The sequence below is a fragment of the Abramis brama genome (assembly GCF_963993115.1).
Source record: "Abramis brama genome assembly, chromosome: 6".
Lineage (NCBI taxonomy): Eukaryota > Metazoa > Chordata > Actinopteri > Cypriniformes > Leuciscidae > Abramis > Abramis brama.
In genome coordinates this window covers 11,560,802-11,583,362 of record NC_139968.1, presented here as the reverse complement: position 1 = coordinate 11,583,362, position 22,561 = coordinate 11,560,802, and the positions used below count along the sequence as shown (strand labels likewise).

The following is a 22,561-nucleotide window of genomic DNA, read 5'->3' as shown; positions in this document are numbered from 1 at the left end:
CCGCCACCTACTGTACTGGATGGAGTGTGGTGGGTCTGAGTCAAATTCCTCCCAAGTAAAAAATTCCTGTTCCTTAAATTCTGTTAATTAATCCAGTTATCCAGTCTCAAGTATTTTATTAAACTTTAATTATTATCACCATTAAGTATGTCTTTAATGTTAACTTTCATTGTACCTTTCTTCCTAATTTCTTCCTTTAATATTTATCTTTCCGTGAGGTACTTTTGGCAGTGACTTAATATATGTTCAACTGATTCCTCATCTTGACAATGTTCACATAAGCCATTATGATGTTTCCCTGTAATGTTTTATTTAATCCTGTGTGTCCCATTCTCAACCATGTGATTATACCCTCTATTTTATTATTTCCTTTACATACCCTCCTACTTTCTTCTGTATTTTATAATAATGTACTGTTACTGCCCTATCCCAAATATGTTGCCATTCCTTTATTATACTACTCTTAATTATTACTGTGATTCAGATTTACTATATAGGATTTCCATCTACCTTGAATGCTTCGTTAGCTTTAAAATGTCAGCCATTTCATTTCCTTTTAACTCCTGTATGTCCTGGAATCCACATGAATGCTATAGTCACATTCACTCGCTGAAGTCTAAATAAGATTTCATATATTTCATATATACAGTCTTGTCTGTCCTTTGATGACATTGTCTTCATTGAAATCAATGCTGAACTGGAATCTGAACATATAATTACTTTCCGCGTACCATTTTCCTCTATCAGAGCATTATATTATTATAGCCATCAACTCTACTGTATATATTGCCAGGTGATCTGTAGTTCTTATCTACATTGAAATTGCTAATTCTGGTATAAAAACACCAAAACACGTCTTTCCTGTATCTAAATTCTTGGAGCCATCTGTGTAAACAATGGTCTCCCAATGTCTTCTTGCATATTAGAAAATATATCGTTAATCATTATTGAAAAGAGAATTGGACTTAGTACGCTCCCTTGGGGAGTTCGATTCTCCACCACATATCTTTCTGACAATGCTAAAACAATTCTAACTAGAATACAGTAGCTCTCCCAAATAAAAAGTCTTTAACCCAGTTAAACATCCTTCCTATGATTCCTAAATTATTTAATTTAATCATTACACCTTCCTTCCTTCCATACCATATCATATGCTTTTTATATAGCAACAAATACTGCCAATACTATCCCCTTATTAACCTGTGCCTTTCTAATTTATGTTTCTAGACAAACTATATGTTCCATAGTACTCCTTCCTCTTCTAAACCCGCTTTGATATTACATTTTAAATATTATGAGTTTTCCTTAACATCTTTAACCTCCTTAACCTTCTATTTCTCTTTCTAACACTCTCACTACAAACATCTGTCCACCAGGGTACTGCTCTCTTCTTCATTTTACCCCTACTTTTAGGAATTGTCTGCCTATTAAAGGGGTGGTATAATGCCCTTTTCAAAAGATGTAAAATAAGTCTTTGATGTCCCCAGAGTGTGTATGTGAAGTTTTAGCTCAAAATGTCCCACAGATATTTTTATATAGCATGTTAACATTTTCACTTTTTGAGGTTGAGCAAAAACGCATCGTTTTTGTGTCTGTCCCTTTAAATGCAAATGAGCTGCTGCTCCCGGCACAGAGGGTGGAGCTTTAACAGCTTGCACTCACACAGACATGCACTGAAAATTTCAAAAACTTTTAGCCTTTTATGTTCAAACCAGAGAAATCAGACAAAGATAGAGAGACTCAAGAAGAAGTGACAACATGTAGACAACATTTCTGAAGGGTTAGTTGATGAATTTATGTAGCTGATGTGTAGTTATTTTCTAGTCATTGATTAGCATATTCTGTCTTGATAATCTATAAATCTCGTTCCGGGGGCGGGGTTTATGTAAATTTTAGGGTTTGTGATGTCACTAACCCAGGAGGAAGCTTGTGTAGTCCCTACCAGCCGAGGGAGGCCAAGATGGCGCCATTCCAAGCAGACACGCTGCTCTCTTAATCCTCAGACATCATTGTGATTTACATGCAATAAGTGAGGAAAACTACTTTTCTCTTTTCATTTTGCTAATGACATATTAGGGATTAACATTAACTTGGTTTGAAAAGTCGGTCATATGGGCAAACGCAAAGCGAAACATCACTTTGAGACGAGCATGGAGAAAAATGGAAATATTGCTCCATCTGACAGATTTATCCAATGTTTCTACGGAGTCTGTCGAATCAGAGAAATCCTTAGCAACTCCTCTACCTTGCACTCCAGCTAAAAGCCCAGCACCAAAAAAAGGAAAGACTCTCCTGACTCTGACTTTAATAAGGTTATGGCCGCTATTCAGTCTCTCTCCGCAAAATGTGAAGTTATTTTCGAAAAGGTTACTTCTGTGGATACAACGGTGAGAAACACTGATCATGCCATGGCCTTTATGAATGAAACTGTTGAAAAACTACTTAAAGATACCGCTAACCACAACGGGAGAGTTGTTGCGCTGGAAAAGAAGACACTAGATCTGAAAGAGGAAAACAAACAACTCAAACTTCAACTGCTGAAGGCGAATAGCTATCGACGAAGATGGGGGCTGAGACTGCAGGGTATGAAGGAGGAAGATCAACAGGAAAACACTCGGGATCTGGTGATCAACATTCATGCAAGATCTCTCCGAAAATTGCTGGAAAGCTACCGGAGGTGGTGGATTCCGTGCACAGAATTGGAAAGAGGAAAGACGGTAACACTGCGAGAGGCATAATCATTCAATTCAATATGATTGAATGTTCAATTCATCGTGATATCGTATGGAGGGATGCAAGAGGCTCGAAATTTCTGGAGGATGCCAATCTCCGTCTAAAAGAAGATTTGTCACCTGATGTGTTGTGAATTCTGTCCCTTTAAATATTAAGTTGGTTGCGTGTGTGATATTTTAAGTTGCATTGTAAGCAAATAACGTAGTGCAGCGTTCTCAGCACATACGGACTCAGCGTAATTGGCTATTCACTAAGCTACTCCAGTTGAGCGATCATATCGCGTGCACGCATTCATGTGCAGTGTTTATGTGCAAGAGAAAGTTTATGACAAAAGACTACCTCAAGTACACTTATGTGTATATGGTCACTCTTGTGCAATAAACGACTAAACTATATCTGATGACTCCGACTCCGGTCAATAATATAATCCACCAGTTTTCAGTGGGGCAATCCCCAACATATGGTCCTTCGAGCCGGATCTATTGACTACTGCAGTGATGTCATTGGAAGAGCGATCAACCTCTCTCCCTCATGCTGAGAAGTCAGACAGACCCTCAAGGCATCGTCGCACACCCAAGCATCTGGAGGAGTATCTCCTTGATTACAGCCATCACCGACCTGCTCTTTCCTCCCCACCTACAGCAGAGGTGCCAGCGGAGCAGAGAGGAGCAGCAGCCGCAGTGGGCATAATTAGTCAATCACGACCAGCCTCCAGCCAGGGTGAGCATCCAGCCACAAGCTCCACAGACTTATTAAGTATGAGTTCACTGAGGGAATTAATGAAGTCTATCTCTGAGAAGGAAAGAGGTGAAGCTGCTGATATGGCTGCGCTTCAGAGCAAACTCAAGCAGTACGAAAAACGACAGCGTCGGCGTCAGGAGCTGATGAAACATATCACATCATTCCTGAGGGAAGAAGAAGAGGTGCAAAGTGTAAAGCCTGCCACACCACCGATGAGATCACCTCCAGAAAACTCACCTCATCCGACCCCTTCATCAAGTCATTCTTCCTATTCATCACAGTCACCTGACATTGAGTTACATACCAAAGGACAAGGACATGTGAGTGCCACACAAATAAATGTAAGCACACCTACTGCAGAGGCAGAGCACATTAACTCTGGTTTCGTACCAATACGGCCAGTCACTTCACTCCCTTTGTACTCACCAATTTCGTCTGGTACGTTACATGCCGCCATGCGCCAACACCAGTATGACACAGGAGCAGATACTGTGCCACTACTACTTAATACACAGTTTTGCCCTTATGGCGATGCTGGAACTGCCTTTAAGCCTCGGGTGCAGCCACAGTTAGTAGCTCCCACGCCAACCTACCAACATCCCAGTGTGCCTTACATCTATACAACAGTGGCACCTTCTCCTCGACAACCTGTCGCGGCTCCACCTGCACCCAGTTTTTCAGTTCCTCACTACACTACAATGCCTCCAGTAGCATCAGTGCCTCAAACCCTGCACAGTGCTTCAGTTCCTGCCATGAACATTCCTGCTCTCGCAGACACTTCTCTACAGCCATTGAGCCAGCCACTGAAGCGACCAGAATACTTGGTGCCTCACCGCCCTTTGCATGCTGTCCCCCAGCCAAAGATTCCTGATTTTGTGAATGACAACGAAAGGGAATTCGCTAAACTGAAGTTAGCTTTGGACAATCTTCTGGAACCTCATGCAGAGCTAGATAAAAAATACAAGTATCACATCTTGCTAGAACACCTTAAATTGCCTCAGGCACAAATGATCGGCCAGTCCTGCCGTCATCATCCCTACCCGTACTCTGCAGCTATGCAAGCTCTTCAGTTACAATATGGCCAACCCCATCAGCTGGCGCAGAGCGAAATAGCAGCAATCCTCACAGCACCAGAGGTAAAACCAAACGATGCACGCAGTTTCCAGAGTTTCGCTCTCCGTGTCCACCTCTTAGTGAGCATGCTGTTATCTTTGGAGGGACCTAGAGGGATGGAGTTGAACTGCTGCTCGCATGTGGATCGTTTGCTTAGTAAGCTGCCGAAGTACTTGCGAGATGGTTTCATAGAGTTTCTCCAGCTACAAGGGAAGCTCAACTCCCCCAGTATTAACCCGTACAACCTACAAGACTTCACAGGGTGGCTCGACATCAAAGCTCAGCAACAGAGATTGTCTAGTAGGTTAGTGCAACGCTACCAGTATGAAAGAGATCACAGCAGTTCAAAGGAGAAGAGTGCTGCTAAACCAAGAAGCCAAAGTACAGCCTTGTATCATGGTGCAGCACCCACTGAGGATAAAGTATCCCCCAGTCCTAAGGTGTCTTGGAAGAAGACCCCCCTCAAAGTCATCTGCCTTTTCTGTGGCAGTAAAGACCACTACATCACTCGATGCAGTAGTATTAAAGAACAGTCAGTGTCTGATCTTTGTAAGTGGATTTCAGAGGGGAAGCGCTGCTGGAAATGTGCCCGTTCCCATGCACATGAGACCTGTAATCTGAAGAAACCCTGCAGTGACTGTGGTGGTATTCACCTTCAAGTGCTTCATGGCGTGGCCCGAAGTCGTGCAACTGATACATCATCAGCTACCTCGGAGAGCCGCATCTACCTCTTGCCATCCATTGCATCTGGCAGAGTCCTTCTGAAAGTGGTGCCTGTGCTGCTGCACCACAAATCAAAGACAGTAGAGACTTATGCAATATTAGATGACGGAGCACAGCGCACCATGATCCTACCTACTGCTGTCCAGCAGCTCCAGCTTAAAGGTGAACCTGAGACTCTAGCACTTCGTACAGTCCGACCAGACACTACTCACCTCAATGGCTCAAAAGTCACCTTCGATATCTCTCCAAGAGGTAAACCAGAGAAACGCTATCAAGTGTTTGGAGCATTCACAGCTTCTGGCATTGATCTGGTGGAACAGTCATACCCAGTTCAGACTCTTCAGAGACGGTATGCACATCTAAGAGGAGTTCCACTACAGCCATTTCACAAGGTACGTCCACTGGTGCTCATAGGTTCAGATCAAGTTCACCTTATTACTGCTAAAGAGCCTATTCGTCAAGGCACCAAAGGGGGACCCGTGGCAGTTTGTACAGCTCTCGGCTGGGCACTCCAAGGAGCGGAAATGAGTACTACCGGCCGAGAACCAGTGCAGCAGTGTTTCTTCATCTCCACCGACCACCCAGATGATCTTCTCTACAGAAATGTGGAGCGGTTATGGCAACTGGATGTGCTGCCCTTTCGCAACGAGAAACTGGTTGTCCGGTCTAGGCAAGATAAAGAGGCTATGCAGTTGCTTGAGTCTCAAACTCAGCGAGTCAATGTCAAGGGAGTACAGCGTTACGCCACCCCTCTTCTGTGGAACCCAGGTGCTCCAGAACTTAAAGGCTCCATGCAATCCGTCCTTGCAAATCTGAGGAACACGGAAAGGAGACTCCAGAAGGACCCTGACAAGGCCTCAATCTATTCAGGAGAGATTGCCAAACTCATCGAGGCAGGTTACGTAGTCAAGCTCAACCAAATGGAAGCGACACAAACAGAGGCATGGTACCTGCCCCATCATCTCGTGAGTCATAACAATAAGCAACGACTGGTGTTCGACTGTTCTTTCAGATACCATGGTCGGTCCTTGAATGATCAGCTCCTCCCAGGTCCCACACTTGGACCATTGCTGTTAGGAGTACTCCTGAGATTCAGACAGCATCCTGTAGCAGTAAGCTCAGATATCAAGGGCATGTTCCATCAAGTCCGTCTATTGCCGAAGGACAGGCCCTTTCTCCGTTTCATTTGGAGAGATCTGCAGAGTGAAAACCTTCCAGATGTATACGAATTCGGCACGACAAGCAGTCCATGCTGTGCCATCTTTGCTCTGCAACACCATGCTTGCAATTCTGAATCCAAATATCCAGGGCTACAACACCTAGTCCACGAAAGCTTCTACGTGGATAACTGCCTGACAAGCTTCCCTACTGTCCCAGCAGCCAAGCAAACTGTGGATCAGTTACGCAGCATGTTAGCAGAAGGAGGGTTCGACCTAAGACAGTGGGCTAGCAGTCATCCAGCGGTGGTAGCTCATCTTCCGACGGAAGCCCAGTCATCAGCCACAGAGCAGTGGTTAGTGCAAAACCGTGTTGACCTTATGGAGCCCACATTAGGCCTCAGGTGGAATTGCGCAGCTGATACCCTCGGCTACCATTATCGGCTCATTGAGCATGCAGAACTGACTATGAGAGCTGCTTACCAGGTGTTGGCTTCCCAATATGATCCACTGGGGTTCATACTACCTTTTACCACCAGAGCAAAGGTGATCATCCAACAGTTGTGGGCTAAAAAGAGAGACTGGGATGACCCAGATCTACCACCAAACCTTCAGGCTGCCTGGACCGACTGGGAAAACGAGCTAAAACAACTCAGTGCAGTTTCCATTCCTCGCTGTTACATGCCAGCCTCTACAACTGCAGCAGAACAGCACAGTTCTCTTCATGTGTTCTGCGATGCCTCTGAAAGAGTGTACGGGGCAGTGGCATATTTGGCCATTCAAACCAGTGGTGACATTCATGTTTCCTTCATAATGGCCAGATCACGGGTTGCTCCTAAGAGGCAGCAGTCTATACCTCGCCTGGAGCTTTGTGCTGCCTTAGCTGGAGCTCAGCTGGCCAAACTGGTGAGGAATGAGCTGACACTCTCCATCAGTCAGACAATTCTGTGGACAGACTCCATGACTGTGCTAGAGTGGATTCAGTCAGACTCCTGCCGGTACAAGGTGTTCGTTGGGACACGAGTCACCGAGATCCAATAATTAACAGACCACAGCTCATGGAGGTATGTTAATACGCAGGATAACCCAGCTGATGACATTACGAGAGGCAAAACCCTCCAAAGTTTGGCCGAGCCCAGTCGATGGAGTCAAGGGCCTCCATTCTTGAAACAGAGCCCAGAGCACTGGCCTAAAAGACCTGAAGTTGCACAGTCAGAAGTAGTTTCCGAATTGAAAGGCCTAATCTGCTACTCCGTAATGGCAGTTGAAACAGAGTCCAACCTCCCCGATGTTACGCAATTCAAGACCTGGCGAGAGTTAGTGGGGGCAACTCTACGAGCCTGTCAAGGGGCGGCCGCATCGAACAGTGTAATAATGACTAACAGAGAGGCGGAAGCTGTCCTGCTGAGGGAATGTCAAGCTCAGAGCTTCCCGGAAGAGGTAGCTGCCCTTAGAGCACAGAAATTGATTCCTGTGCACAGTCGATTAGTTAACCTCGCTCCAGAGTGGGACCCCCTGACCAACATGATACGAGTTGGGGGGCGTCTAAGAAGGCTTGCAAACTCAGACCCAGAACAAATCCATCCCATTGTACTGGACCCAAGACACGCAGTAACAAAGCTCCTTATTCAAGAATTTGATGAGCGTCTGTTACATCCGGGAGCTGAGAGAGTCTACGCTGAGATACGGAGGCAGTACTGGATTCTCAGAGGACGTCAGGCTATCAAGCACCATCAACTCCATTGTCAGTCCTGTCAGCGCTGGAGAGCGCAGCCAAAGGTACCTCAAATGGCAGATTTGCCACCAGAACGCCTCCGTCTGCTCTGTCCACCCTTTTATTCAACGGGCGTTGACGGCTTTGGCCCATACCTGGTCAAAATAGGAAGGCGGAATGAAAAACGCTGGGGCCTGATTTTCAAATGTCTCACAACAAGGGCAGTTCACATCGAGCTTCTTAATTCGATGGATGTTGATGCCTTCCTCCTTGCACTCCGCCGGCTCATAGCCAGAAGAGGTCAACCCCGCGAGATCCGCTCGGATTGTGGCACCAACTTCCGCGGTGCAGAAAGAGAGCTACGGGAAGCCTTCTTAAGCATGGAGCCAGAACTCCAAATCCGTCTTGCAGACCACCAAATTGAGTTCAAGCTTAACCCGCCCAGTGCTCCACATTTTGGTGGAATATGGGAGCGCGAGGTCCGCTCTATAAAAAATGCTCTCCAGGTAGCCGTTGGTAACCAAGCAGTCACAGAGGATGTTCTGTCCACAATCCTAGTGGAAGTGGAGGGGATTCTCAATTCAAAACCTCTGGGATACGCCTCAACGGATGTCGCCGACATCGATCCAATTACTCCTAACCTTCTCCTTATGGGGCGGCGGGATGCATCTCTCCCTCAGGTGGCGTATGCTCCAGGAGACATGGGGCGGCGGAGGTGGCGTCACTGTCAAAACATGGCGGACCAATTCTGGATACAGTTTACCAGAAACTACTTGCCTACGCTTCAGACCAGGCAGAAGTGGCATAAAGCTTCAGAAAACCTGGAGGTCGACTCTGTTGTACTGATTGTGGATCCGCAACTCCCAAGAGCTCAGTGGCCCATAGGCAGAGTTCGGAAGACATTGCCCAGCAGTGATGGATGTGTGCGAACTGTCGAAGTTGTTATTGACGGTAAAGCTTACATTAGACCAGTTGCTCGCTTGATACAGTTGCCTGCTCTAGAAGGTAACCCCAAAGACATTTAGAGAATTCCCTTGATTACCCATTTGCTACTCAAATGTGGGGGCGGCTGTTGTGAATTCTGTCCCTTTAAATATTAAGTTGGTTGCGTGTGTGATATTTTAAGTTGCATTGTAAGCAAATAACGTAGTGCAGCGTTCTCAGCACATACCGACTCAGCGTAATTGGCTATTCACTAAGCTACTCCAGTTGAGCGATCATATCGCGTGCACGCATTCATGTGCAGTGTCTATGTGCAAGAGAAAGTTTATGACAAAAGACTACCTCAAGTACACTTATGTGTATATGGTCACTCTTGTGCAATAAACGACTAAACTATATCTGATGACTCCGACTCCCTGACCAGAGTTCTGCAGCGGTCAATAATATAATCCACCAGTTTTCAGTGGGGCAATCCCCAACATGATGAAAGAGCGGTTCGGGCCAAAGTTTGGCCTTTGGTTCAGAAAGCCAGAGAAGAAGGCAAAAGAGCGTCATTCATAGGTGCTTTTGCTTACATTGAAGGTAAAAGAGTTAATGTCGACGTTTAGTTAACAAAATAAACACTTTTTTTTTTCAGCCTCATGTCAACCAAGGCTGCTGCTGGTGGCAGCGGCTGGCGATGGTGGCGGCAGCTGACAATGGTAACAGTGACGGTGGCTGCTGCTGGTGGAAAACAATGCTGGACCTCTAGGATTGTTATGGCCATCACCAGTCCTGTCTGTTTCATGGATCACCTGCCCCTGTTTTTTGTTTTTCTTGTTCACACACACTCACACAAGCACACATTTTTGGTGTCTGTCATTGTTTAATAAAAAATATTTTATTTGAAAACCTTCATTTGTATCAGCCATGCTTAACTGATGTCTCAATAGCTGTAACAGAAGTTACAAGTGTTTTGTTAGTTAATTGCTTAAGTTACTTGGATTGAGTTACAGCTACCCTTACTCTTAGCCTACTCTGTACACTAACCCAGAGCCATAGAGAAAAATCTTCACTCTGCACTTACCTATAGACCCAAACATAAAAGCATAGGCTAAATTCGTTTTTAAACTGTTATAGTTTTGATAATATGTGTATGGCTTAATCTTAAAATTATATTCTTAGTCTTAACATGATCATGTTTCACGTTGTGGTCCAGGGGGTGGCCACTTTCATCAGAAGAAGTGAGCTAGCTTCTAAGCGAATTCTGAATGGACCGCCACGGCAGACCTCTTTGCGTGATCACGAAGGTAGGCTAATGGCTGAATCGGAATTTATAAGCAAAATCACGGGAATCAGTTGTGCTAAAACAAATATCATGAGACGTCCATCATCAGATGAATGATATGGAAAAGTTAAGTTAGAGCCGCTAAAGCCAGTGCTACTACCCATGCGAACATGAATACTAAGCTTTTCCCTCCAAAAATATAGCCTAAAACTTATCTAAGTAATATAGGCTACAGTATTTCGTTATCACCCTGCCTCTCCAAATGCAAAACTGATATTAACAAAATGCAATAACCCAGCAAACACAGAACGTTCCCCTAACGTTCCCGTTTGGTTCCCATTTGGTTATTTTTTTGGGAACCAAACAAGAACGTTCTGGGAACGTTCCCTGTAGGTTATTTTTAGGATCTATGTTTATAACATTAAGGGAACGTTCCCAGAACGTTCCCTGTAGGTTATTTTTAGGTCTAAATTTATAACCTAAAGAGAACGTTCTGGGAACGTTCCCTGCAGGTTGTTATTTAATAACCTAAAGAGAACCTTCCCAGAACGTTCCCTGCAGGTTATTTTTAGGTTTAATTTTTATAACCTAAAGAGAACCTTCCCAGAACGTTCCCTGTAGGTTATTTTTAGGTTTATTTTTATAACCTAAAGAGAACCTTCCCAGAACGTTCCCTGTAGGTTATTTTTAGGTTTAATTTTTATAACCTAAAGAGAACCTTCCCAGAACGTTCCCTGTCTTTAGGTTTAATTTTTATAACCTAAAGAGAACCTTCCCAGAACGTTTCCTTGCAGGTTTTAGGTTTTATTTTTATAACCTAAAGAGAACGTTCTGAGAACGTTCTCTGCAGGTTATTATTTTAATATCACTTACTATTAACAGGCAGATTCAACTGACAACGTCGTCAGTACGGTCCCCTAAGGTTATAAGATAACCAACAACGTTCAGATCTATTCGCAATAACTTTTTATTAATGATATTTTAAATTATGTTATATATTTTAATTCTATATGTTAAATGCTGCGTGACTTTGAAGTGTTTTAATGCGCATGCGCGTGATCAAACACTGGAGCACGTGCGCTGCGCGAGAGCAGATGGAAACGTCATCGACAACTGACAAACAACAAAACTCCCGTCTCTCGCTGTTGGTTTTACTGCTTTCAGGTAAGTTTAGACAACAAAATCTCACAAATAATACACACAAACGCCCCTGACACATTTCTTACGTGTAATTGACACGCTTCTGTTAAATATTTATTTTTAAAAAATGGTTTTATGTCTTTGAAAAAGTCCGTTAGCATCTACGCTAGCTAACCGTTTTCAAAAGACAGCGTTAGGCCTAAGTTACGTTAAGTTGAGGTCTTATTTATGAAAGTTTGGGTTTTTAAACACATATTTAGTGTAGATAACAGTTTTTGATAGTTTTGCTGGTAATTTGTCAATGGGAAGTAAGCTAATTTATTTAGGCTAACCTAAAAGAATGCACTGTATTGTTAACTTAATCAGTGACGTCACTTACCAATATTGCTAAAATGTGATTTCAGAATAGCGAGAGAAAAAATAAAACTCTACAACAAGGGGTGAGTTATTGTTTAATCATGATGATAATTCCATATGCATTTATTTCACAATATATATTCTTAAGATTTGTATATATTTATCTTTTCTGCATTGCACCTCTGTTCTAGCTTGGTTCCTTGTAATAAACCAATCCCATGTAATATTTTTGGCTCTGTGACAAACAGCATGTTATGTTCCTAGATCATCATGCTGTGATGGCCTGCTGCACTCCCTGTCCAAGAAAATCTCTATGAACCATATGACTAGTAAGCAAAACCACCTCAAACCTACAGTGCACTACTGTTCAAAGGTTTGGGGTCTGTAAGATTTATGCTTTTGAAATAAGTCTCACATTTTAAAATCATTAACCCCAAGTTTTTTCAGTGAGATTGTCCTTGAGAAGCCTGTAAGCTAAATAATCAGCTAAATAATAGGCGACTAATACAATATTATAATGGTCATAGTTATAATAATTCATTTAACTATTATGATAACATGATATCCTGATGATTACTATATTTTATTTTATTTCTTTAGGTCTGTTTTGAATTATGTTGGCCAATGAGACTGACACCATACTGTCCAACTCAAAGGTATTTATGTATTTTTTTTATTGATCAATACTGAAATTCTTTGTACTTTTAAATGCGGTTCAGGGGGTCGACAACTTTAGGCAGTTATTTTTCACAGATTTATTTATTTAATGTTTATTTGACAGGGACAAATGCATAGAACATTGCTTTATAAAAAATACAAAGTAGATGCCATGCATACAGGTTTATAGCCATGGCTAATTTGCAACCCCTTGATATCTTGGGCAGCTGTGGCTCATACTCTTAGCCTTTAAAAATGTTTGAATTGATATCCCCAATGCAATATCAGGGGGTAAATATATCAGTAGAGATCTTAAAGTTATGGCTTTGCTCTTGTTACCAGATGAGATAAAATCCCTATTGTTTGGCCCTGTATTCTTCAGGACAAGACCTTGATGCCATCCACAGTCAGTAGATGAAGAAGGTGAGTTTAGCCGAATTCAGTTCTCTTTCACTTTTTTTTTACAGACACGTGCACGCAAAATGAAGTCAAAATGGCGAGTTTCCTCTTGTCTTGTGTTTTAAACAGAAAGAAAACGGATGCGTGTCATTTATATTAGTTCTGCGCATTCGTCTTAAAGGGACAGCAGCCTAACGTACCCACAGCTGTTTGTGTCGCCAATGGTGATCAAACATCAAAAGAGAAAATGACTTGTAGCTTTAGCAAAGATACATTAATTTTATAGTTATTTTATTTTTACACTGAAGACTTATTTTACATTTTGATAAATCAATTTCTGTACCTGATAAGTTAGATTTAACTGAAAAACATAATGCACTGCTTATTTCAACTGTGTTTTTCTTCTATTGTATTTATCTATGCTTGTTATCTATTGTAATTTTCTATGCAGGTTCACTCCTCTACAAAATCCCCCCAATAGGGGTTATGCGGAGCGCCCAGCGGTCAAACCGGAAAGAGGTCTAAGCATTTCCGCTTTTCACTTCCGTACACATCTGCAGCGGTAGGTGATCTCTGAGTTTACTGTTAATTTTTGCTTATTACACTAAAATTCTTACTTCTGTTTTAATTAAAATGTCACGAAGGCTAAAATATCAGAAAAGGGAACATCCGAACAGCAGTTTTTGTTGTGTGCCGGTCTGCTCTATGTCGGGGAAAATGAGTAGTACAAATAGGTTCTGTACTCATAAAGTGACGTCAACATCAGCAGTAGCATTCGCCGTCAGGCAAGTGTTATTTAAATAAACTCCTGATGTACTTACAAACTTTCCAATGCCTCGTTTAATGAGTACAGAACCTATTTGTACTACTGTAGTAGTTTGGTACCATTCTGGGCATTATTAGTGGGGTAATTTACCAGATACAAACCTGGAGCCGTTAGCGCATGCACTAAACCATACGGCTGATATCTCTAAATAAACTTTAAATTTTTCAATATCGTGCAGCACTAATATTGAGCATATCTTAAAGTGAACCTGGAATGATAATTTGTGATACCAGATGAGATGTATGTATGATAGATTTTGAACTGTACTATTTTTTTTATTTCAGGTTCCAGCGGAAGGCATCAAGGCATCAGACGTTGGCCTGGACAGATGCACCTGTAAACTACACCGACCTTTGCTTTTGCATGGATGGCTGATTATTACCATGTTCTGTGAGGGTTTCATTATAGCAAAACTGAGCACCTGTGACAGTGGAATTTGTAGGTGTAAAGTCACAGAGATTTAAAAAAAAAATTGATAGCAGTTTCAAACTTTTTTTCACTTTCTTTCTCATAAACAACACAGCAGTTACAGGTTTTTAAATTCTTCATTGGAGGTGAGACTTATACATAAAAGGTAGAGCGAATTCGCAGGTCAGAGTTCACTAGACTTAAATATTATTTTCTCTGTTTTTTATTTGACTTCAGAGAGAGAGGCTTAATGGGTATCCTTACCCTTATATAAAACATTCCTTTTTTGATTTGTAGTCTGAAATAATAAATAGTGCAATATAAATAAATGCAATGTAGTGTTTTGAAATATATAAATTTTTCTATAAACATTGATGCTGAAATATCTGAATAAATACATGATACCAGCAGCGCTCGTGCTCTCATATCTCCTACAGCTTGTGACACACAATCCCACCTCACTCTTTTCATTTGCTCCAGATGAATATTAATGCCATTACAGGGCTTGAATTTTGGCATGGGATTGTGTGTCCATGTAACATGTTGTCTTTTTATTTTCTTGTTAAATTTGCAGATGGTGTTGGGAGTTTAAATGTTTTGAGCGGTGTGAAGATTGGCACATTCATGTATATTGTATATAAATAAATACTTTTTCAACTTTTTAGCCAAAGTTATAGGCTACAGTTTGCAAAAGATAGTTTTAATTAAAATGTTTTTGCAGTTTTATTTATTGAAATATTTTCATGTTTGAAATATTAAATGTAAATTACTGTTCCTGAATACATTTTGCTAACGCTGTATTTAATGACTTATTTTAGGTTGATAATTAAACAATGAATCAACAAAAACATGGATTGTGTGCTGATTTATTTATTTAATACAAACTGATTGATTTACTTATTAATGATAGTTTCTGTAAATTCAATTTATTGTAATAATATATTCATAGGATTCTTAAGTGTTTGAACAATAAACAATGTAGAATATGTTTGTAGACCTATAATTTGTGTACAGGCATATCAGGATGTGTAGACGTTAGGAGAACGTTCCGAGAACCTTCCGGGAACGTTCTGGGAACCTTTCGGCAACGTTCCCCTAACCTTCCGGGAACGTTACGAGAACCTTGCGGGAACCTTTCGGGAACGTTCTGGGAACCTTTCGGCAACGTTCCGGGAACGTTCCCCTAACCTATAGGGAACGTTCTATTAACGTAAAGAAAACTTTCCTGGCTAACCAATAGGGAACGTTCTTGGGAACGTTCTGGGAACCAAAAACTAACGTTCCCAGAACGTTAAATTGTTAGCTGGGAATGCAATAACAGCTGAAAAAGTACTTGGATGTGTGTTTTATTTTATATGTACCGTTCAATAATGCAATCGCTGCTGTTTGTCCCATAGAAGAACATGACAGCCAGTGTGTGTTTTGGAACTATTGGGGCTTACATGAACCACGTGACAGCCATAGCGGCGACATCAAAGAGTGTCGCAACTCTTTCTCTCTATGGCTCTGACTACGGTTAAGCGCGATGTGACGTCACAATCAAGTTGAATTGTGGGATACAGAGCTGCTTGAAGTGTGCACCAGAGTAGACTCGCTCCCTCGGTCAAAATCGAGGGGTCGAGGAGGGTCTGTCGATAAACTTCCCTCGTCCACTTCACAAAGTAGAACTTCCTTCTCCCGAGGGGAAGTGCTTAGGGAAGTTCGCGAGTGCGTGTCTAAAAGTGAAGTGGAACGCAGCCCATGTCGGTTCTTTTGAATCACTCTGTAAACATCGACACACCGAAAAATATATCTTCCGCTGTATACTATTGCTTTATTTCAGTGTTGTTGAGCGTGTATTTGACATGGATGATACAATTAGATAATGGCGTACGTCATTTTTTTTTTTTTTTTTTATTAATGCCAAAAATGAAAATGTAACAAGTACATAACAACAGGAGTAATAAAAAAAACAAGACATAGATCACGAAAAATACATAAACAAAATAAAGTGCCAGAGGGAAGGAAAAATAAATAAAAATAAATTTTACAAGGTTAAACATTGAAAGCAATCTTTGACTTTTCAAATACTTTTTGTTTTTTATGCCCATTAAAAAAAAACAAAAAAAAAACACATGTCTGTATTAAAGAAAAAAAGACTGATAAACATGTATTTGGAATGGAATTAAATAAGTAGGCTACTTTGGGTGTCTTGTTCATTATATTTATTTTCATATAAAAGCAACAGAACTTAAATTACATCCAGTTTATTAGCAACACTGTGCACGAGCGTGAATCCCGCGAATCCCGCGATATCCATCGTTGATCTCGCAGGTGTCAGATCCACTGCGAGAAGGGAGAACTGTCCGGCTTGCCTGCGCTTTTTTCACTCCGCCTCTCACTGCAGCCGCCTACTCTCGCCTACATTTCAGGCGAGGCAAGGCGCATCTCAAACAAGCCTACTATCTTCATTTAAGTCAGTGGTTCTCAATTCCAGTCCTCGTGACCCACTGCTCTGCACATTTTGTATGTCTCCCTTATTTAACACACCTGAACCAGATCATCAGCTCATTAGGAGAGACTCCATGAACTGAACTGAGTGTGTCAGATAAGAGAGACATACAAAATGTGCAGAGCAGTGGGTCACGAGGACTGGAATTGAGAACCACTGATTTAAGTAGAGTGATCAGGGGGGAAAACAGGAAGGAAGTAAATTAGTTAAGTCGAGAGACATTAGGCTTGTTTGAGATGAGCAAAATCTGCGCAGAACCGATCACCGGTGATCAGCGCGAGATGCATGCGATGCCGGTTAGAAATGTGTCCGAGTGCGGTCCGCCTTGCTCTGATGTCATGCTGACGTATGTCAAAAATCTCTCGCGACCGCAAGGCGCACGTGTCGGATTCTGCAGTCGAGCGCAGTTGCTCTCCACCGACTGCGCTGATCAAAAGCATGATGGGAAACGACTTACTGACGACACAGCTTAATGTTCATTGGTTTAAACAACTGTGATGTATTGTTCTCTTTTAAAATGTTTTGATTTTAAAATTCTAATATCATGTTTTATGTATATATGTTATGTGTGAATATTCCCAAACTATCTGACAGTGCGATCTCTTTGGGTTATGCAATTTAATTTTTATAAAAAAATAAAATAAATAAAAACACATATGTCTGTAAAGAAAAAAAAATATTGATAAACATGTATTTGGAATGGAATTAAATAACAAGTAATTTGGGTGTCTTGTTCATTTTATTTATTTTCATATAAAAGCAACAGAACTTGAATTACATCCAGTTTATTAGCAACACTGTGCACGAGCGTGAATCCCGCGATATCCATCTTTGATCTCACAGGTGTCAGATCCACTGCGAGAAGAGAGAACTGTCCGGCTTGCCTGCGCTTTTTTCACTCCTCCTCTCACTGCAGCCGCCTACTCTCGACTACATTTCAGGCGAGGCAAGGCGCATCTCAAACAAGCCTATTATTAGAACCCGGTGCTCCGCCCATCAAAGAAGAGGGTAGGTGGCGCTACATATTTAATATTCTGATTATTCCAAATAAAACAACGGTGAGGTGAAAAATTATGTTTGTAAACCAGTAACCATGATGGCGTACGTCATTTAATATAAAATAATTGTTGAATTCTTAACCGATTCTTAGAAACGAACCGTTTAAAAGAACCGGATCGCATAAATGAACCGGACTTTCCATCACACGCCCTTTCGTGACTCATACAGTAAACAACAGGACTACCCCGTGCAAATGACATAGGCAATATATAGTCCATTCTTGACAATAATATAAGTTGTTATTATTAATTTAATTCATTTAGCCTATAGCCACGGACAAGTTTCGGAGCTGACACATGACAATTTATTTTAAAAAACGCTCATCATGCAGTGTGGATTTAGATATTTAAGCAAACACATTTCAACAATCTCTTTATTCTATCACGGTATCTATCACTTTATATCACGGTAGTTTCGTAAAGTGTGTCAGATACTTTGTGGTGAGCTAATAGCATCCAAATTCAGGAAATAATATACCTTTCCAAAAAAACCTATCAGGCAGGCACAAGTTTTCAAAATTCCTACTACTGAATATAACACATTGGCTCCCTCTTCTGGTCGCACTAAGCAAAAAGGAAACAGTAGCCTTCATAAATGCAGAAATGATAAATTCATAAACAACTCCAATAATTGCTAAATCACAAAAGTAAACTGCTCTATCTCAGTATTTTCTCAGTTTTCTCAGTGTTTTCTCAGAGATCAGCAAAACATCTGTTTATTAACCATTGCAATTTTTTTGGAAATGCATTCTAGATCTATTAGTTGTTGTGAGATTAGAGTTTTTGACTATCGTTAATCAACACTCGGTGGTGTGATACGCGTATGTAGTGCATTTTTGTGTTTAAGCTAATGGACGTGGCATACAATTATTTATCTGTATCAGTGCATATATATTATAGTGATTGAACGATAGGACAGGCCTATATTAGTCCAATTATCACGCTAAATTATTTTTTAAGATTCAGAAAGAGATTATCTACATTTGGGGTTCATTGGTAACTTTAATGGCGCTCCGAGCTGTTAACAGAATGAGATAGATGTGTATTCCTTATTCCTTAGTTTACCATGTGATTTGTTGACACTTTTAAAATCTCTATTAGTTGTAAAGTATGCCTTTTATCATATGGTTAGGTTATTACTTCTGCACAACCAAATTAAGAATGATTTTAAAAGTTTGAAGTGCTTGAACTTTAATATGCTTTTATGCTAAATATATTGTTAAAATCTATATATTATTAGGCTATTATTATTATTATCTATATCAAAACTATGTCTGGTAGTTTTGCAGATTCACTGTTTGGGCATGTTGCCCTGTTTGTGAAGTTTAAAAATAATATCAGTGTCTTTGTGGCTTCTGGATTTATTTATTTTTTTATTTTTTTATTTTTTTATTTTATTTTTTTATGATGACCATGTTACTCAATTTATTAGAAAATCTCCTGCAGTTTGTATATGTCTGTATTGTTTGAAGGGTCATATTGGCCATATATTGGCCATTTCATATATAACATTTTAGGACCATGAACCATGTTCTCACATAATTGTCATATTCTGAGTTTGTTTGTTTGTTTTATGTTTATTTTTTTGTTTTTCTGTTTGATTCAGTTTCCTTGTCATTGCTTCTACTTCTGCTCTCCTCTGTTCCTCAGTTCAGGTGTGTATGGTTAAGTTACCTCGTTTAGTCTCTATATATTCACTTAGTATCTTAGTATTCTCTATATGGGTCATTCCTGGGATTTGGTAATATTTCAGTCCCCCAGACTTTTTAAAGTGACAAAATTAAATATTAAAAGCTTTCCACAATACTTTGGTATGCCCATTATAATGAATAAAAAACATTATTGCATTTAAATAATTGTTATCATAAATGTCACGGTTCTGTTAGTTTGGACTTTTTGTGTTTCATGACCTTCTGCCTGAGTTAGTCGTTTGTTGTCTTGGTCACTCATTATGCTTCTGCACATTCCTATATGCAGGCCTAAACACCACCGCTAAGGGGCAGTTGTCTGGGGAGGGACCTCGGGGGAGCTTTGAGGATTTTGTGGAGTGGGTGCTGGTGTCATGTGGATCACCAATCACTGTCGGACCCGTTAACGATGACACCAGCCCCACTCGCAACCCAGTGCACAACCATGACCACCCAGATGGCGAGGATCGACAGCAAGAGCCCAACGCAGACGTGAGAGACTTCACCGCGACGTTTGAGCCTGCACCCACAGGTGCAACCGAACTGAACATCGCCATGGAGCCTGAGCAACGTGTGTCTGACCTGGAGTGCGAGCCGGCTGCACCATCCATCGGCGAGGGAGTTCTCGTGGAATTCAAGGGCATGGAAGTGAGCCCCGCCCACCCTCCCGCCACTGAGAGTGAGTTTTTGGTTCCAACACGGGAAAACTTTAATTATTTTGGAGAATTTTACTTGTTTGCCCCATTATCATCTGAATCTGTCTGTCATGTCCCAAATTCTCAGCCTCCTCTCAGTGGTGTGGTTTCATCGCTGGACTGCTGGGAGTCATCCCTGACTCCCACGCCTGCGCTCCTTCCACCCTCGATGTCTGCAGTGACCATCGGACTTTCGGCCTTGCCGGGCTCCCTCGTTACGTCGGCTCCACCTGGGTCGGACTTCGCACCACCTTTGCCACGGCCGATCACTGCCCTCCGGCCCTCCACTCCTTCAGCTGCGGATTGCTCCACCCTCCCTCAGGCTCCACCTCCGCCCTCGGTCGCTCCTGCTCAACCTCAGCCCTCCGGATCCCTGCTTCCCTCTCGGGGGGTGTTGGAGAAATCCCTTTGTCTCATGTAAAAGTCTGAATGCAGTAATGCCAAGCAGAAAATAGGTCACAGGTATAAGAGAATGGAAAAGTACCCGAAAACCTGTTGGAGGGATGCAGGTGTTGGGAAGCACTGGAGGAAAAACATGTTATATAAGATGTTTTGAGATGTTCCTCCAAAAGAAGAAGGTCTAGAGGGGGATGTTTTTAATGGTGACAAGGACACAAGGAGAGACAAAAAAGAAGAGATGGATATGAGGATGCCCATTGGGCACCTAGCGATAAGAAAAAGGTATAAAGGTATAAGACATGAAGACTGGCAATGGTAACTTTAAATGTCCAGCTTGCATCTCACTTTGTTGTTTGTTCATTAAAGTTAATTCTTCTGAGACCTGGAACTTCGACTCTGAGAGCTTCCTTTGAGATCTGAACCAAAGACTTTGAATTTGCCACAACAGGGGTCGTCGCTGCGGCTCCGTCAAGGTCTCCTAGGTCATTGGTGTCCTGTCACTCCATCGACTCTCTAGCTACGCGGTGGGCTCCACCTCCTAAGTCGTCATCGCATTCTGTTGTCACCATGATACCATCCGGCTGTCTTCCCCCATGGCTCCTTCCTCCAGCTACACCGCCATGAAGCGCAGTCCTGGTTGTGCACTGGGGTATCATCTACCTGCCCCTGCTCAAGGCCATCCCATGGATGGGGGTGTTCTGTCACGGTTCTGTTAGTTTGGACTTTTTGTGTTTCACCACCTTCTGCCTGAGTTAATCGTTTGTTGTCTTGGTCACTCATTATGTTCAGCTGTGCACTCATTATCTACCTCGATATCACGTGTACTTAAGTTCAGTTCTGTTTGTGTTCATTGTCAGGTATTGTCTATGTTACGTGTGTGAACAGCTCTCTTTCTGGTTTGGATTTATGCCTGTGATATAATTAAAGAGACTTTCCGCTTCATCATCGTGTCGATCATCTACACAGCATATGTGACAATAAAATAATGTCTTATTTCTATTGTAAACTAAGCATTTTGTCAGGTCCCTGGGGTACTTCACTGCTTCACAACTATTCTCCACCTATAATAATTTAGACTCCACCCATATGTGACATTTACCAGAAATTAAATCATTCAGGTCTTTTTAACAGTGTTGCATAAGATGGTAAGTAGTATCATACTTTTTATTAATATTTTTGAGGCCTGTTATAGTCAAGGGAGGGTACTGTCAAGCTTAACAACTCAACCCCATCACATACAAATTCAAAATGTTACTTTAATCCATAGGTATATACAATGTATGTAATCCCCCCAAAAAAACCAGGCAGTCTAAACCAGGGGTGCCCAATCCTTCTCCTGCCGATCAACTGTCCTGCACAGTTCATCTCCAACCATAATCAAACACACCTGAAGCAACCAATTAAGGTCTTCAGGATCACTTGAAAATTAAAGGCAGGTGTGTTTGATTAAGGTTGGAGATGAACTGTGCAGGACAGTCAATTGGCAAGAGCAGGATTGGGCACCCCTGGTCTAAACAATAAGAGAATCCAGGGCAGAGGCAAAACAGAGAAATACAAAGGAACCAGACAGAAAGTCAAAAACCATGAACATGAGAAACCAAAGACAGCTCTCAGAAATGCAGCAGTGACACACACAAGACTTCATAATGAATGACTGAGGCACTTGGCATTAACATGCTATCACCATGATCCGATCAAGCAGGGGTGCGTTTCCCGAAAGCATCGTTGGCCAACTATGGTCGCAAGTTCATCGCAATGTCCATTGAACTCTATTGGTAACGACGGAACTTGCGACCAGAGTTGGCCAACGATGCTTTCGGGAAACGCACCCCAGATCTGATCATAAGCCAATCAGGACACTGTGCGTTTACACCTGTCCACATCGAGTGACTTCTGTATCTGGATAACAGATCGGATCTCGCATTCCCGCAAAAAAAAAAAAAAAAAAAAAAAAGGATGGCTCCGGTGCAAAGTCGACCTGAAGTGGTCGGTTTTCTTTTAAAAACAGTTTTCAGTCGGGGTACATTTTACAAATCTCGCAAAATGAGGAGGA

The 22,561-nt window shown here is 41.7% G+C and overlaps 1 protein-coding gene across 8 annotated transcripts; it reads left to right on the top strand.

Moving 5' to 3' along the window:
• The first annotated feature begins 1,835 nt into the window (after positions 1-1,835).
• On the top strand, positions 1,836-21,450 carry LOC311084719 (uncharacterized protein). 8 transcript variants are annotated; one of them, XR_014606575.1, is made up of 8 exons: positions 11,200-11,970; positions 12,152-12,216; positions 12,488-12,543; positions 12,887-12,967; positions 13,395-13,505; positions 14,054-17,676; positions 19,333-19,381; positions 19,704-19,787. XR_014606575.1 is itself a non-coding variant. In XM_084116944.1 (4 exons), exons 2-4 carry the CDS (start codon positions 10,374-10,376, stop codon positions 20,528-20,530), a joined length of 915 nt encoding a protein of 304 aa, XP_083973070.1. In that variant the 5' UTR covers positions 1,836-2,029; positions 9,761-10,373; the 3' UTR covers positions 20,531-21,450. The 8 variants fall into 8 exon arrangements, 3 of the variants coding, with proteins under 3 accessions (XP_083973070.1, XP_083973071.1, XP_083973069.1); XR_014606572.1 differs by having other exon boundaries at positions 12,927-12,967; positions 19,333-19,816; XR_014606573.1 differs by having other exon boundaries at positions 19,333-19,816.
• Positions 21,451-22,561: the final 1,111 nt, after the last annotated feature.

Bases quoted from the DNA above. Each gene is read 5' to 3' on its own strand.
- LOC311084719 (XM_084116943.1), top strand. From the start codon at position 19,255: ATGTTCTCACATAATTGTCATATTCTGAGTTTGTTTGTTTGTTTTATG. The intron at 19,382-19,703 runs GTGTGTATGGTT...TCCTATATGCAG, and splicing joins TCCTCTGTTCCTCAGTTCAG to GCCTAAACACCACCGCTAAG.